We start from the raw sequence: 16,253 nt of genomic DNA, 5'->3' as shown, positions 1-16,253 counted from the left end.
GGTTCCCTATTCATCTCGCTCTTCTCCTTCCCAGCTCTTTGTCGGGGAGACCACTTGTTCCATGGGGAGGTTACGCTCGATTTGCCATCCTCATTGCTAGCCCCAACCCGCGGCCAGAGCTACCTTGATTTTGCACCAGCCAATGCCACCTCGGCCTACGCCGCTAGGGAGCACGGCGACGGTCGGAAAGGAGGACAAGAGGTGGGTGGGGGGTTGGGGGGGTTCGAATTAATGAGCACCACCTCTACTCGACCTGTCTACGGCCTCCTCGACCGCCAATGCGGTCTCATTGATATGAAGAACTACCGACAACGGTGGCGAGCTCCTTTGAGTGGAGCTCAAGGGAGAGAGGGAGGAGAGTGGGGAGCTTGCCGTTGCGGCCTCCTCGACCAGTCACCACTACTCGACCTGTCTACGGCCTCCTCGACCGCCGATGCGGTCTCATTGATCTGAAGAACTGCCGACAACGGTGGTGAGCTCCTTTGAGTGGAGCTCAAGGGAGAGAGGGAGGAGAGTGGGGAGCTTGCCGTTGCGGCCTCCTCGACCAGTCCAAGGCAGAACGTGGCATGGGGAGAGACGGCGGCAGGAGAATGAAGCAACAACAATGGCTTGAAGGCAGGAAGCTTTGCCATCGCCGTTGAGTTGTTGTTGTCGGCTCGCGAAGTGGGGATCGGTGAGGGAGAGAACCATTAGGAAACATACTATGGGCCTGTTTGGTACCGCTCTAACTCCTAAATTTAGCTCCAGGAATTGGGTCTGGAGTAGAGTTGTGGAGCTGCTTAAACCCAGCTCCACAACTCTAGTTCATTTTGTGAGAGAGCTCCACCCAGCTTCACTCCCAGTTTTGGTGGAGCTGAAACTGTTTAGCTGAGCTCCAGCTCCAGGAGGGGTGGAGCTAGAGTTGGAGCTGTGTCAATCAGGTTATAATGATCTTCAAAATAATTTTCCTTCTGATATAATTATCCAATCTGTGATATGATCACACCATTATATTTGTTATAATTAAATTTTTATAACAAGATATCACATCATTACATTCCGATGAAAGAAAAACGTATGTTTCAATCCATTAAGTTTAATGTTTTAGACGCGGTAGCAATATGTTTCATTGTGAGTTTTCATTATGTTTTATAGAAAAGTTAAATGTTTCAGTAACTGATTTTTTTTGTTTCACCACGTATAACTAAATGCTTCACGCTGAAAAAGTATGAGACGCATATGCCTCACTCTCTTTCTCTCTCATACATTTTATTGACTTTCTCCCCATACCATGCATGCATACAACTATTTAGTGATGTTAAAAATCTTTTTTTCTTCTAAACTACTTATCCGATGAGCGATTCGATCACACCGTTGAATTCGTTATAATTAAATCTTTACAACAAGATATCACATCATTATATTCTAATAAAAAACAAACATATGTTTCAAACCATAAAAACTTAATGTTTCATACGTGATAGAAATATATTTCACCATGTGTTTTTATTGTGTTTCACAAAATTTTTATATGTTTCAGAGGCTGATTGTTAAACCATGTATAACTTAATGTTGCACCAATGGTCAACTGAAACATTTGACTATCCGATTTTTTTACAACATCGGACATCTGATTTGTAGCTCTCTCCAATTAATTAGGTTCACCTTAAAACTAGCAAATGAGGAAAGTTTCACATAAATAGACAGAGGTGTAAAAAAAGAGTAAATTACATGGATGGACCTTAAATTGTTTCGTCCATGTCATTTAGGGTTTTGTTTTGGAAGCTTAAAATTCTAAGAAGCAGTAAGTTGGTAGCTAGCTTCTAAGAATAGATCCAAACAGGCTCTACGTTTGCCTGTCCGATTTTTGTTTGTTGCGTCAGACGTATGATAGGAAGTATTTCCGTAATTAATTTGATGGTAATTTTCTGAAACGGTGATCTTTTCATTACACATATCTTTCCGAATAAGAAGTTGATAAGCAGTTGAACATGTAAAGTTCTAGAGTGAAAGCTTTTGAAATTAACACAGTTCAACATAAACTAAACTTTTGTAAGGCTCAATTCAACATGTAAGCGCTAGATCCGAACCAAACCAACGCCTCACATAATCCCATGTTTCCCCTCTCCCGTCCGCACGAACAAATGATAGAAATATATATATTTTTTTTGCTAACATAAAATGTTAAAAGTCATTAACAACTAATAGTATTGTACCATAGCGTTTAGCACGAGCATATTTATTAGACTCATGTAGTGTAAAAAGTGATGTATTAACTTTGCATGTTATCCCCTAAACATTTTTTTTTGTTTTAGTCCTCATTTTTTTTTCAATTTAGAGGTTACATTTGAAATAGAAGTAAAAATAAGCAAAAAAAAAAAGAGTAAGAATACGAAGAAAAATTAAAAAAAGGAAATCGAAAAGGAAAAGGAGGAAAAAAAATCAGTATATATCTTCCTAAGCGCCAAACATGGTAAAATCATAAAAGTAACGTGTTCATGGTTACTCCTACAGTACCTTACAAGGAATAGGAAAAAGAAGGAAAAAGTACACCCAAGGTCCCTCAACTTGTCATCGAGATATAAAATCGTCCTCCAATCACAAAACTAGATATTGGGCGTCCCTCAACTAACAAAACCGTTCGCTTTAGGTCCCTCAGCGGTTTTGACCCCGGTTTTATCCGACGTGGCGGCTGAGTCAGCGTTGAACCCACATGGGCCCCACATGTCAGACAATCCACGTCAGCCTCCTCTCTCTCCCCCCTCCTCTCCCTTCCTCTTCTCTTCCTCTCTCCTACACACACCCAAGCGGTATCACGTCGGCGCGTCGGCAGCAGCGGCAGCCGGTAGTGCGTCTGATCTCCGTCAACGGCGACGACTGTAGCGCGTCCACGCGTCGGCGGCGGTAGCGCGTCTTCCCAGGAGTGTCTCCGTCGTCGCCGTCGCCGTCGCCGTCGCCGCCGCCATCGGCGACAACCTCCTGGAACCAGCACCGTCGTCGCGGGGCACCATCGAAGGAGCGGCGGGAGCAGATGAGGACGGCGGCGGCGACGCGGGAGAAGGCGTCCCGCTGAAAAATCCTGCCACGAAGCTCGCCGGCCTCCCTCGGTGGCGGCGTCGAGCTCCACTCTGCGTCCATAACAAGTCCGGTTCAAGTACTGTCCTCACCAAGTGCACACAAGAACCCCCCAAACGTAGTGGTTCACGCTCTTGCATCTCTCGCCACCGCCCATGTAGATGAGATACTTTCCGCGGCTGAATTCAGACTCAGATTCAACCACCGGTAAATTGTCATTGACAGCTTCACCGACAACTAGCTCCGGGCTCGGAGGCGGCCGTGGTGTCTGCATTGGCAGCGTTCTCATCGAGCCTCATCTGCGTCTTGGCCGGCACAAAGTCAGTGACCGGCGCCTCGCGCTTGCCCTTCTTCCCCTTCTTGCCCTTGCGGCGGCCGCTGCACTTGGCGCCGGTGCTGGAGTGGTACTCGCCCACATTGCCGACGACGAGGTTGCAAGTGTTGACGTCGCAGGTGAGCGTGAAGCGGCGGTTGTCCTTGTAGTAGGTGGTACGGCCATTGGTGTCCTCGGCGGGGCGGAAGCGCCATGCGAGGTCACACTCCATGGGGCTCCTCGGACGACGACGGGGCGGTCGAAGTGGTCCAGGTCCCAGCGCCGCCGACAGCGCCCCCGCCCGGCCCAGCATTTCGCCGCCGAGAGCGAGGTGGGGATCTGGGAGTGGGAGTCGCCGACAAGGCGAGGAGGAGACAGACGTGTGGGAAAAGAGAGTGTGCACGCGGACGTGGCATCTGGCATGTGGGGCCACGTCGAATAAAACCGGGGACAAAACCACCGAGGGACCTAAAGTGAACGGTTTTGTTAGTTGAGGGTCGCACGGTATCTGATTTTGCGGTTGGGGGACGATTTTGTATCTCGATGACAAGTTGAGGGACCTTGGGTGTACTTTTTCCGAAAAAGAAAAGGAAAAGAGGGAGAGAACGAAACCTGCTCCATGGGCCGAACCGGCCCAGATGCTGCAGCGGCTAGCTGGGCCAGCAAATTTTCGTGGACTCGTGGCCAACTCCAATACGTTTCCAACCATCGAATAAAGGAAGGAACACCTCGTCCACCGACCGGCCCAATCCCTTTCGTGAGAGAAAAAAAACAAAAGAACCCTAACTCGCGGCCCTTTGTCTGGCCGCTCTCGCCGTCGTCTCTAGTCGACGGCCGCGGTGGCCGTTGGCGGAGCGAACAGCCAACTCGCCGAGTCTCTCTCCGCGGCAGGCGACCCCGGAGCTCCTCTCCCCAGGCGGACGAATCCGAGGCCCCCCTCCGGCTCCGAGCACACAGCCAGAGTACCGCGACATACATTGGGTGTCCCTGTACCAGATCCACTTATCGAATGTGAGTACATGAACAGATGAACTGGATGGCCTTGTTTTTTTGATATGCAAGTCTCCAATTTGATATGACCATATGAACAATTACTGGGTACCCAAAATAAGAGAAGCACGCTGGAGTTTATGTGAATATTTTCCTCATGCATGCTTGTTCCTCGTATCTCCAATTTGATCTGCAAGTACCTCATGCCTGTCTGAGACAATTCGTGTGCTTTCACGAACTGATTCTCCACATTTTACTGATTGTGATGGCCAGATGAAGCTATGCCTACTATGCTTGTTAGTAATACCGCGTGCTGTATAGGTAAATTACCTTTTTTGATACTTGTAGTAGCAGTAGTGACATACTCTCCAATGCTGATATTTATGACCATGACAGTAGTCTTGATGTACTTTTTGCAATCAAGGGAGTGATCACACCACATTCACATTTTTTTTTTTGAAAAAAATGTAATCTATGGATGATCAACTACAAGTTCCAACAATGCTAGTTAAATTTTTAGATGTTGGTGTCAAGAGAGGCTTTTTACTGAGAGGTTTGAGCAGTTTAGGTTTCTTGGCCCTGGCTGTAATTGAGCCCTATGCGCTCTGTTGCAATCAAGGTTAAATGCTGTAGGTTGTTAAACTCGTCGAGAATGCTGTTGTGCGACAAACATTGCAATATCATTGCTTTCCTGGTAATGAAATTTGGGTGTGCTCGTTGTGGGAAAAAACAATGTTAGTTAAATGTGCATGCACCTTATATGTCAATTCCCCTCCAGGTATTAAAAACTATTAAAACATTTTACAGAAACAAATAGGTTCACTCCAAGCCAGGGGCATTACAGACATTGCACACATCAATTGGCGCAAAGCAGGGCTGCGAAACAGACACAACTTTTACAGACTTACATACCAAAAGCAAGAAGCGGCTTTTGGAGAAGCTTTAGCCCAAACAAACAGGCCCTTAAGCATGGAAAAGGTAGGTTAACATGGATCAGGCAGTCTGATCCTATGCTTCTGTTTGTGGGGATTTCTTCTCTATCTCTCTCTGCTTTAGTGATACTAATTTGGATGTGTTCTTCTGCAGCAGCCCGAGGTGCATGGTCCGGAGAAGGCTCCGGAGAAGGTTTGTATAGTCCCTAACCTAACCTTACCTTACCTCATGTTCGCTTTGATGATAAGCTTATGCATAGTCATTTATAATCGAATTGCACTTGTGCTACAACCTCTAGTCCATGATTACTATGTCTCGTTCGTGTTTCATGAATCCATGAATTCATGGAACTGAATCAGCCGTTTATTTAGAGCATTGGCGATGCATATCAAGCATCATATATTTTAGTAGCACCAGTGAAATGCACTGGCCATAGACATAGGAACATTTATACATTTGGTAGTGTGAGGCTTCCCCCACCCCAGCACACAGATACACTCTTACACACACCAAGAGAGAGAGAGAGAGAGAGAGCATAGACATAGGAAATACATTTGGTAGCCTGAGGCTTCCCCCACCCCAGCACACAGATACACACACCAAAAAAAAAGAGAGCGAGAGAGAGAAAATTTCAAGGAGGTACTTGATGCATCGTACAAACTAACTGTGTTTTGTTTTAGAGTTTTAACTCCACAGCCCATTCTATTCACTTCTCTTCTTTGTGGATGCATGCAGCAACTTGATGAGAAAACGTTAGAACGGAAACTGAGGAAAAATCAGAAGGTATCAATTAAATTTCCATCTAGGGTTTGCTCTCAAAACTTTGTTTTTTTTTTTTGTTTTGGCCTGAGTGGCTAATCTGTAACCTAATGCCTTAATGGGTAATTGAAATCTTACTGAACAGTTGTTTTAAATTTGTTGAATTATTAATTTGTTTGTTAATACTGTGTGCATGAATAGCCATATGGGGTTAAGTGTTATGCTTGCAGGCTAAAGAGAAAGAAGAGAAAAGACTTAAAGCAAAACAAAAGGAGGCAGCTATGCTTCAGGTTCAAATATAATTCTTTAATTTGTATGCGAATGTACAGTTGATCCAGATTTGTATGAAACGAAATGGTTGCTGGAGATGACTTTACTTATTTCGTCACACTGCTTTGGTTTCTGTAGGCACAGCCAGCTTTAGATGTACTCAAGAAGGTTGAGAAGAAACATAGGGGAAAAGCTGTGGAGGATGAAAATCCTGAAGATTTTATTGATCAAGACACTCCTAATGGGCAGAAGAAACTGCTTGCACCTCAAATGGCCAATCAGTATTGCCCAAGCACGGTTGAGAAATCGTATGATGCCAAATTGGTAGTTTAAATTTATTGGTTTTATGGCATTGGAAATTTGTGCTGAACTGCATGTCTTCCTTTGTTTGTATTTTCATGATGCAGATGGTATGCCTGGTGGGAATCATCAGGATATTTTAGGGCAGATTCTGCAAGCACAAAGCCACCATTTGTTATAGTAAGTGTTTCATGCTCATGAAGATTGTGCAAGATATGCTACAAGCTTATTTAGCAAACTGCATAATATGAAATCACCGTTTTATATTGTCAAATTGTTCACACAAATGCTGATTAGCTTCCAGCAAAGAGTTAAGTTATTTCTTTTCAGGTTATGCCACCTCCAAATGTGACTGGAGCTCTTCACATAGGCCATGCTCTTACAGTGGCTATAGAGGTAGTATTTTTTAATGCTTGTAGAAATGTCTATGACATTTTAACTGTATTTACTAGATAATGATTTTGAGCAATGCAGGATGCGATGATACGATGGCGGAGGATGTCAGGTTATAATGCTCTATGGGTCCCTGGAGTGGACCATGCTGGCATTGCTACACAGGTCTGCATTTAGCAATCGGTTTGCGATCTGCTGGAGTTCATCTTATGAAACATAAAACTATAGATGGTAGAGTTTATTAGCTGATGTATCTTGGTAGCACATTCTGCCATTCAACTTATGGGATGGACATGTAGAAATCAGTAATTGCAGTGTAGTTGTCATGTGCAGCCATTGAAAGATAGCTTTCAACAAGGGTATTTATGCAATGTTAATAAAAGCACTTCTGTAATTTTAGCAGAACTTTCATAATTATGTTTGGAATCACTCTATTAATTTCTTTACCTTTAGAATTAGCAATTGCTCATTCGCCGAATACACGGTCAACTTTTTTTTACTTTACAAATTGCACCTTCTTTTGTTGCCTCTGTACCCTTTATAATTCTTTTTTTATTTAACTCATATTTTTTATAAATTTAATTTGGCATCTGTAGTTCAAAGTTTTGTTTTCTTTGAACTTTGCACTGGTGGACAATTGACTACTTCAATTTTATGTACTTCCTTAATAGTGGGCTTTGTTTTGACTTATTTTCTGTTGCACATCAGGTTGTAGTAGAAAAAAAGCTTATGCGTGAAAGGAATCTGACAAGGCATGACATAGGGCCTGACAATTTTGTTTGTGAAGTAAGCACTTTTTTCTGTAAGACATGATTATGTTTGTCACCCAATGGTTTATTCTTGCCCATGGCAGTGTTGTCTGCTTTGTCTGATTAATTCCATGCCGCCAATCTTCTCTCTGTGCACTGGTTAGAGCGTTGAACTCTGGGAGTCGTTCGAACTCCCACCTGACCGAGGTTTGAAGTGTGGCACCTTCTTAGAACAAAGCCCTGATGGTCTCCCCCCAGGGTTGAGTTTTCTTTTACCTGATGTGATGCAGCATACTATATTGGAGCAACCACTCTGATGTGCTGATAGGTAGATGTAACACAATGTGTTCAAGGAACAGATTCAATGTGCTAGTCGATAATGCCGTAAGGGCAATCTGAATCCCACAGATAATAGAGCTTAAGTTAAAACTCAAGAAAGAGATCTAATCCAAGATCTGAAATAGGAACATCGAGTTCTGTTGATAGGGTTGTGAATACATGTGAACTACAAAACTAGAGGGCAATGCCTCTATTTATAGGCTCCAAGGTCTTACACAATACACATACAACTAAGATGACAGCCAAAATGACAACTAAGATATTACTCATAAGAACTCTTCTATTACTCAATGACACTTAAGAGTAAACTTGTAGGCAATGCTTTTAATAGCAACCTTATCAATAGAACTTCTTGTACCTAGGCCTTCATAGGTGATTGTACTTATTTCAACAGGTTAGAGTAATGCAATGTTAAATAGAGAAATTTGGCACATTAATGCAATGAACAGGTTAGGAGCTTGACCGCGTAGGTACAATCACCTATGAGTAATGCAAATCACCTATGATGCAGCTCAAATTGACTTCTTGTTCTTAATAGCAAAAATCCAGATTCACCTGTAGTTCTTTTTAGTTTATGAATAATCATTTGATGTCCCTCACCAGTACCATTTCCTTTTTGACATTTTCTTATTCCGTTTTCTCTTCAATCTGTTGGAAAGGTTCTCAAATGGAAAGAGCGGTATGGTGGTACTATATTGAATCAATTGCACCGCCTTGGGGCCTCACTTGATTGGTCTCGTGAGGTAGTATTTCCATTTCTTTCAGTTACGGAAAAACATTACTTGCTATTGAACCATGCATAGTTTTGCAATTCGAACTCTCTAGTAACCTAATCTCAACCTGGCATCAGGCTTTTACAATGGATGAGCAAAGGTCAAATGCTGTAACTGAAGCTTTTGTAAGGTTACACAAGGAAGGCCTGATATATAGGTAAGTTACCTCACCCTTTGTGTTTTGACTTTTGAGTGTTAACATGGAAAATTTTCACCTATTGATGTTGCTATGATAAACCTTTTTATTTGTACATTCTTGTTTTTCAGTTGCCAGCTAATTTTTCACATGTTGCGGATGATTTGTTCCTTTTCAGAGATAACCGCCTTGTGAATTGGGACTGCACACTTCTGACTTCAATTTCTGAGATAGAGGTCTGTGGAACATTTTTTTTGTTTATTATAAACGAATTAAATCTACGCATACATGACTAAGATGTCTTTCTTCATTGGAAAATGCTGTTTTTTCAGGTTGATCATATTGATCTTAAAGAAGAAACAATGTTAAAGATCCCTGGTTATGCTACTCCTGTACAATTTGGTGTGTTGATATCTTTTGCCTATCCTCTTGAAGAAGGGCTAGGTGAGATTGTTGTTGCAACAACTCGAATTGAAACAATGCTTGGTGATACAGCAATAGCTGTTCATCCTGAGGATAAAAGGTATATGCATCTGCATGGACGGTATGCAGTCCACCCCTTCAATGGCCGAAAACTCAAAATAATCTGTGATGCTGAGATAGTTGATCCCAGTTTCGGTACTGGGGCTGTCAAGGTAGGAGCTAGTGCCTTGTTTTACTTGTTTATTTCTGCCTAGTGCTATTTGTTTCTATCTCTTGTTTCACATAGTTGGATCTTGCTCACTCGCTATCTCCACTTGACTTATTTTGTTGTCTGCTGGTCTTTTATGCAGATTGCACCTGCACATGACCCAAATGACTTTGAGGTTGGAAGACGGAATAACCTTCAGTTCATTAATATCTTGACAGATGATGGGAAAATAAACAGCAATGGGGGTGCACAATTTGAAGGAATGCCAAGATTCACTGCTCGAATTTGCATTATTGAAGCACTGAAGGCAAAGGTATTAATGGATTTGTTTAATCATACTTTCAGAAAATTTTTTTTGAGGGAAAATACTTTCAGAAAATTTCTATGGCATCAGAATCTCTAAAAGATAGGCAAAGATATGCATTATAATGTACAACATGGCATGCAAAACTTTAACAGAGCTCTATTAAAACTATAACTTGCATCATGTCATTCCTTTGGGATTGTGTAATGGGCATTCATAATTAGGGTATTAAGAGAATCTCATGTTTTAGTGGCATCCTGCATATCTGTGGAAGCTAGTGATAAAACTTTACCCTTAAAATGTTTTGTTTTTCCTGTGTGCTTGGTGGGTAGGGAGTCTTTGCCTTCTTTTTGTTTCATAAAGTTCGTTCTAAATAGTTCTGTACTTCTGACGATGTTTGATTATGCTAATTAAGGGCTTGTACAAGGGTGCAAAGAATACCGAAACGAGTTTGGGCATTTGTTCAAGAACTAACGACATAGTGGAGCCTATGATAAAATCCCCGCAGTGGTTTGTTAATTGTAACACCATGGCCAAGGTAGCCCTTGATGCTGTAAGGTCTAAGAGGATTGAGATCATTCCCCCGCAGTACGAACAAGACTGGTATAGGTACATTTATCCACTTTTACATACTTGTTATATATTTGTCACATCTTTTAAAAAATCATGTCATTTGTCAAATCAATGAAATAAACAGAAAACAAATGATAGAATAATTGCTTGTGTCATTGCAGATGGCTTGAAAATATACGTGATTGGTGTGTTTCAAGGCAACATTGGTGGGGACACCGTGTACCTGCATGGTATGTGACACTAGAAGATGACCAGGAGAAAACTCTAGGTTCTGACAATGACCGCTGGATAGTCGCCAAAAGTGAAAGTGCTGCAAGCGTTGAGGCACAGAAAAGTTATCCAGGAAAGAAATTCATCCTAAATCAGGATCCTGATGTGCTAGACACATGGTTTTCATCTGCTCTCTTCCCCTTAGCAGTACTTGGTTGGCCAGATGATACTGCTGACCTCCGTTCTTTCTACCCTACTTCAGTTCTAGAAACTGGACTTGATATTCTCTTCTGTTGGGTAGCACGGATGGTGATGATGGGAACACAACTTGGTGGTGATGTGCCGTTTCAGAAGGTATAGCACAAATCCCCCATTCAATGCCAATTTAGAATTATATCTTACGATTGTAGTGGTCTTTAATATGCATTTCATTCATGTTGGTTGTTCTTGTTTGGAGCCTATCATTGCCTTCTATATCCCCTTAAGATGGTTAAATTTTGCTTTACTTTGCTGAACAATAAAATCTATAAGAATAGATTAATTGAACCATCCTTGAATCACCATCAAAGGCGCGTGTGTTCTGGTGTTTCCAAATACACCTTGCGTCCAGGATGATCGAGTCCTTTCGTGTGACTGTTGAACGCTGCTTGCATGCTGCCACCATTCCATGAAGGACCCACTGGTTCGAGTTGGTGGGAGATGAATAGATGATGCACCCTGGCAGGGGTAGCACCTCAAGCTATACCCATACCTGACGAGCAAATACGCAAGAGACCCTCCTGATCACACAAGTGACCAAGGCATCGTGCAAGTCTATCTACCATCCAATGACCCACCGCTTCCGATGACAACACCAATGCTGAAAACTGATGCTACCAACAGAAGCAAGCTGTAGGCCAGTTTAGCATAGTATGACTAGATGTCGAGTGGATCAAAACGTGTTCATCCTGTGTCTCCAGTTGCAGGATTTCCCAAAGCTGTTATTGAACCAGCGTAAGGATGCATAGAGAGATCCCTTGATGTCCTGAACCCCGCAATGTTCATGAAGAGGTTGCTGAACCATACTTTGTTTCCGTTAGCATTTGGTGACTAAGGCCCGCAAATTACAGACAAGGTCAGCTACTGACGTCCCATGTAGCCATTTATTGATCCAGAATATATAGTACTGTGGCCATCACCCACTATAGATCAGCTACCAACGTTTCATTAGTTGTGTTCACACTAGAGAGCTAGTAAAAAGAGTTTGTGCGTGTGTATTAAACACCCAAGAGATCAGTGAGAGATCAGGGGCTGCACGGTGAAATCAGATAAATACTGGTTTCCTTCTGAATGAACTCTGTATCTTGGTAATATCGTAACCATATCGTAAGGGACTGATAGATATTAACTGACACCAGGTAAGGCAGTTAATTATCTGCTGCGCTGTAACTAATGACTGCTTTTTTCTTAGGTTTATTTGCATCCTATTGTATGCGACACACATGGCCGAAAAATGTGCAAGTCACTTGGTAATGTCATTGATCCTCTTGAGGTGATAAATGGCATGACACTCGAGGGTCTTGTAAAACGTCTGGAAGAAGGTAATCTGGATCCAGATGAATTAAACCTTGAACGGAAGCTGACAGATTATCCTGATGGAATTGCTGAATGTGGTACTGATGCCCTCCGCTTTGCACTGATTTCTTACACTTCTCAGGTTTGTAATCACATTTTCATTTGAGTTTTGCTTCACTAGCAGTTCAGGTTTTATCTCCTTTTTTCAGTCTGACAGGATAAATCTTGATATCAAGAGAGTGGTTGGATACCGACAATGGTGCAATAAATTGTGGAATGCCATCCGTTTTGCCATGGGCAAGCTTGGTGTTCACTACAGTCCACCTGCAACTGTCGACGTGTCTATCATGCCACCAATCTGCAAGTGGATACTCTCAGCACTAAACAAGGCTACCGGCAAAACTGTTACCTCTTTAGAAGCATACAAATTCTCTGATGCAACATCTGCTATATACTCTTGGTGGCAATACCAGCTATGTGATGTATTTATAGAAGCTATAAAACCTTACTTCTTCAACGAACCTCAAGAGTTTGAATCTGCAAGAGTCGCCTCCAGAGATACTCTATGGGTTTGCCTGGAGACTGGTTTGCGCTTGCTCCACCCATTCATGCCTTACATAACAGAAGAGCTATGGCAGCATCTTCCACAACCCAAATATTCTTGTAGGCAAGATTCAATTATGATTTCGGAATATCCATCTCTCGTTGAGGTAATACCTGTTTCCTAAATAGGAGTGTTATTTAGAGAAATTAGGCTCTGTTTAGGGAGCTAGAGATTCTAAGATGAAGCTGGTGAGTAGCCAGCAAGTGAGAATCTAGAAAAGCTGGGTTACCTAGCCTCTGGATTTTGAACTATTTGGGGGAGCTAGAGATTCTTGGACTGCAGCTGCCAGAAGCTCCCCCAAATAGGTGCTTAGTCTTTGAGAACTTCTTAACTCATGGAAAAATGTTGTTCTTTATGACAGGAATGGACTAATGACAATCTTGAAAATGAAATGGACATTGTCTTAGACACCGTGAACAAAATAAGGTCTTTGAAGACACGAACAGAAAGAAAAGAAAGGTGTGTGTATGGTTATCTGGTTTCTTTGTTTGGTATTTGCCTGCATTATTGGCCTTGTTAACAAAGCTGTCTTTGCGAAATGCAATATCTTATTGTTTATCCTTTTGCTCTGAACAGACGTCCTGCTTTTGCACTCTGCCGAAGCCAAGATGTCACTGCCACTATTCAATGCCATCAATCTCTAATTGTGTGTCTTTCTTCCGTATCATTTCTTAAGGTTCTGTCTACATTTCTGTATGCCTGTTTACATTTTTTTTACATTCTTAATGGTTTTTTCTTGCACGGTCTGCATTTAGTTTCTCCGTTGTGGATGGACATTTATGTCCAAACTTAATGGAGCTTGATTGCCTCAAAAAACACTTTATAACGATTGACTCCTGCCAAACAATATTTCCTCTTTGTTTCCTTAAGATTTTCACATTTATATGTTTATTAGTTACAATGTTCTTGAAAATCAAGCTAAGGTGAAGGGAATTATTCAGATCCTGACAGAGAATGACGAAACTCCAGCTGATTGTGCAATCGCTATTGTTAACAAAGATTTGTCGGTGTACCTTAAGCTTCAAGGAGCCATAAATGCAGAGGCTGAGCGTGAAAAGCTAAGGAAGAAAAGAGATGGAATCCAAAAGTAAGTGTGCTTATCTTTTCTCGTCCTTAAATTTTGTGGTAATCTGGACATATTTCTCTGTTATTCCCAAGCATCGGTAGCATGGTCTCTCATCATACAATGCAGGCTACACCATGCTGTGACACACATGATGGATGCTTCTGGTTATCGCGAGAAGGCACCTCAAAGTGTCCAGGAAGGGGATATGAGAAAGCACATTGCTTTGTTGCAGGAACTGGAGGTCGTAAGTGAAGCTGAGAAGAAACTAGATGCCAAAACCGATAATATTTGACTCTCTGATGATCATGGTAGTAAATAGCGGTGTTAATGATAATTTTGGAGTAAATTAAGCACTACTCTATAATTTATAATTTCAAAAGGTAAATTTATCACATAAATTGTTGATATATACACTGTTTACTTAGAGCAAGTTTAATAGTAGAGCTCAATACTAGCTCTAATTCATTTATAGTCAATCTAATAGCTAATTCATACAATAGTTGCTTACTATACTATTAATATATGGTCCCACCTGTCATACACACACCGCGTCTTGGAATCCGTGCTGCAGCTGGCTGCAGATTTATAGCCTGATATTCTTCTCTCTCATCTTTTATCTCATTAAAATATGTTTGTAGTTGGCTAATGGTCTGCTATCGTACATGCTCTTATATTTTGAGTGTTTCTTTTATTATTATTTTGCTATTGGAATCTATTGACCACTAGCCATAATGTTGATGGCGATCTGCTACCACACCGCTATTTGCTACTCCCTTTGTTTCATCATATTATAAGTTATTTTGTGTTTATCCTAAGTTAAAACTCATCAAGTTTAACTACGTTTATAAAAAGAATATGATAATATTATTAATACAAAACAAATATATTATGAAAATATATTGAACGATGGAATTAATAAAAGAGTGAATCTATTTTATACCACCAAATTTGTTTGAGTTCAACGATTAGCCATCGACATTGTTGCTTTCTATAATATTAGTTAGTGTGCACGTGCAAAGCACGTTAAACATTCATGGTTTTACACTAAGAATTGAGTACACACTATTTCAGCTAATATAAAGAAAAAATAAAGACGGATAATATCATTTAAACCGTGTTTGGAAGGTGCTATACTATTATATCTCTCGTTTTCTGGAAGGAATGGATAAAAAAATATCTGTGAATGTATTAATACCAAACAATAGAGAAAATTACAAAGAAAATCTGAACAGCGTATATCCAGATAAGACGACGAATAACAAAAGTAACTTATTTATATTTCATAGCATAGCTACAGTACCAAGACATGCTTTCATAGTTCCGGACAACTAAGGCACTCATTTTATTCAGTTTGACCTGTTGCAGTAGTTAGACCTAATATTAAATCGAAACAAACCCTCAAATCTCTATGAAACTTCAGTAGCCACAGTTTGACATGAATAGAAAAAGGTTTACTGCTAGTCCGTGACAAATTGCATGATTTTAGCACCATTAGCATGGTCAATATCATCATGTCTGATCTTAACCCTTAAGAGCACTTATATTCCACCGTATCATACTACTTGTGAAGAATCTTTATGCGTGCACATGGAATTCACATTAGTGAAAACAAATGGTCCTTGCAAAATCCTGCATGCTACAGCACAATATTATTGTGCTCTCCTATGCATAATGCACATAAACTGAGTAAATCATAAGATCATAAAAAAAAACAAGTTGCGGGAGCATGTGTCAACAAACGAATAGAGAGAAAATACGTACATTTATAATGTGTTGAATGAGAATATGGTATCAAATTCAAAATTGTTTTTTTTAGTAAAGTGTACGGGTGGTCCTTAAACTTGTAGGAATATGTCATCTAAATCCCTAAACTCTCAAAATGCATATCCAAATCTCAGAACTTGTCACAGTGTGTCATCTAGATCCAAAATCGTCACAACCCCTTCAAGATTCTACGTGACGTTGATGTAGTATGCCACACATACATGACATGGCATTATTTTGACTGGCAAATGGGACCCATTTAAAATTTTCCTTTTTCTTTTTTTCTTCTCTTTTTCCCCCTTTCTTCTCCTTTCTGTATGACCCATGCAGAAAAAAAGGAAAAATAGAAGAATGAGAAGAAAATGGAAAAGAAGAAAAAAAAAAGAAAAGGACACGTCACATCTATGTGGCATTGCCACATCAACGTCACGTAGGATCTTGAAGGGGTTGTGGCGATTTGGATATGCATTTTGAGAGTTTACGAACCTATATGACATAATCCTACAAGTTTAAGGACCGCCAATGCACTTTCCTCTTG

The 16,253-nt window shown here is 41.2% G+C and overlaps 1 protein-coding gene across 4 annotated transcripts; it reads left to right on the top strand.

The window, feature by feature from the left end:
- The first annotated feature begins 4,129 nt into the window (after window positions 1–4,129).
- On the top strand, window positions 4,130–15,449 carry LOC127766859 (valine--tRNA ligase, mitochondrial 1-like). 4 transcript variants are annotated; one of them, XM_052292021.1, is made up of 23 exons: window positions 4,130–4,378; window positions 5,165–5,335; window positions 5,444–5,482; window positions 6,026–6,073; window positions 6,280–6,339; window positions 6,458–6,627; window positions 6,727–6,799; window positions 6,950–7,015; window positions 7,094–7,177; window positions 7,721–7,798; window positions 8,760–8,843; window positions 8,951–9,030; window positions 9,188–9,245; window positions 9,342–9,644; window positions 9,783–9,953; window positions 10,360–10,553; window positions 10,679–11,081; window positions 12,178–12,423; window positions 12,491–12,991; window positions 13,247–13,344; window positions 13,462–13,561; window positions 13,827–13,972; window positions 14,184–15,449. In XM_052292021.1, the coding sequence occupies exons 2-23, from the start codon at window positions 5,327–5,329 to the stop codon at window positions 14,197–14,199; spliced, it is 3,027 nt and encodes a 1,008-aa protein (XP_052147981.1). In that variant the 5' UTR covers window positions 4,130–4,378; window positions 5,165–5,326; the 3' UTR covers window positions 14,200–15,449. The 4 variants fall into 4 exon arrangements, with proteins under 4 accessions (XP_052147981.1, XP_052147979.1, XP_052147978.1 ...); XM_052292019.1 differs by having other exon boundaries at window positions 5,447–5,482; window positions 14,078–15,444; XM_052292018.1 differs by having other exon boundaries at window positions 14,078–15,444.
- Window positions 15,450–16,253: the final 804 nt, after the last annotated feature.

This window comes from Oryza glaberrima, chromosome 3 (assembly GCF_000147395.1).
Source record: "Oryza glaberrima chromosome 3, OglaRS2, whole genome shotgun sequence".
Lineage (NCBI taxonomy): Eukaryota > Viridiplantae > Streptophyta > Magnoliopsida > Poales > Poaceae > Oryza > Oryza glaberrima.
The sequence above is the reverse complement of the archived record's forward strand: the minus strand, read 5'-3'. Positions and strand labels throughout refer to the sequence as shown.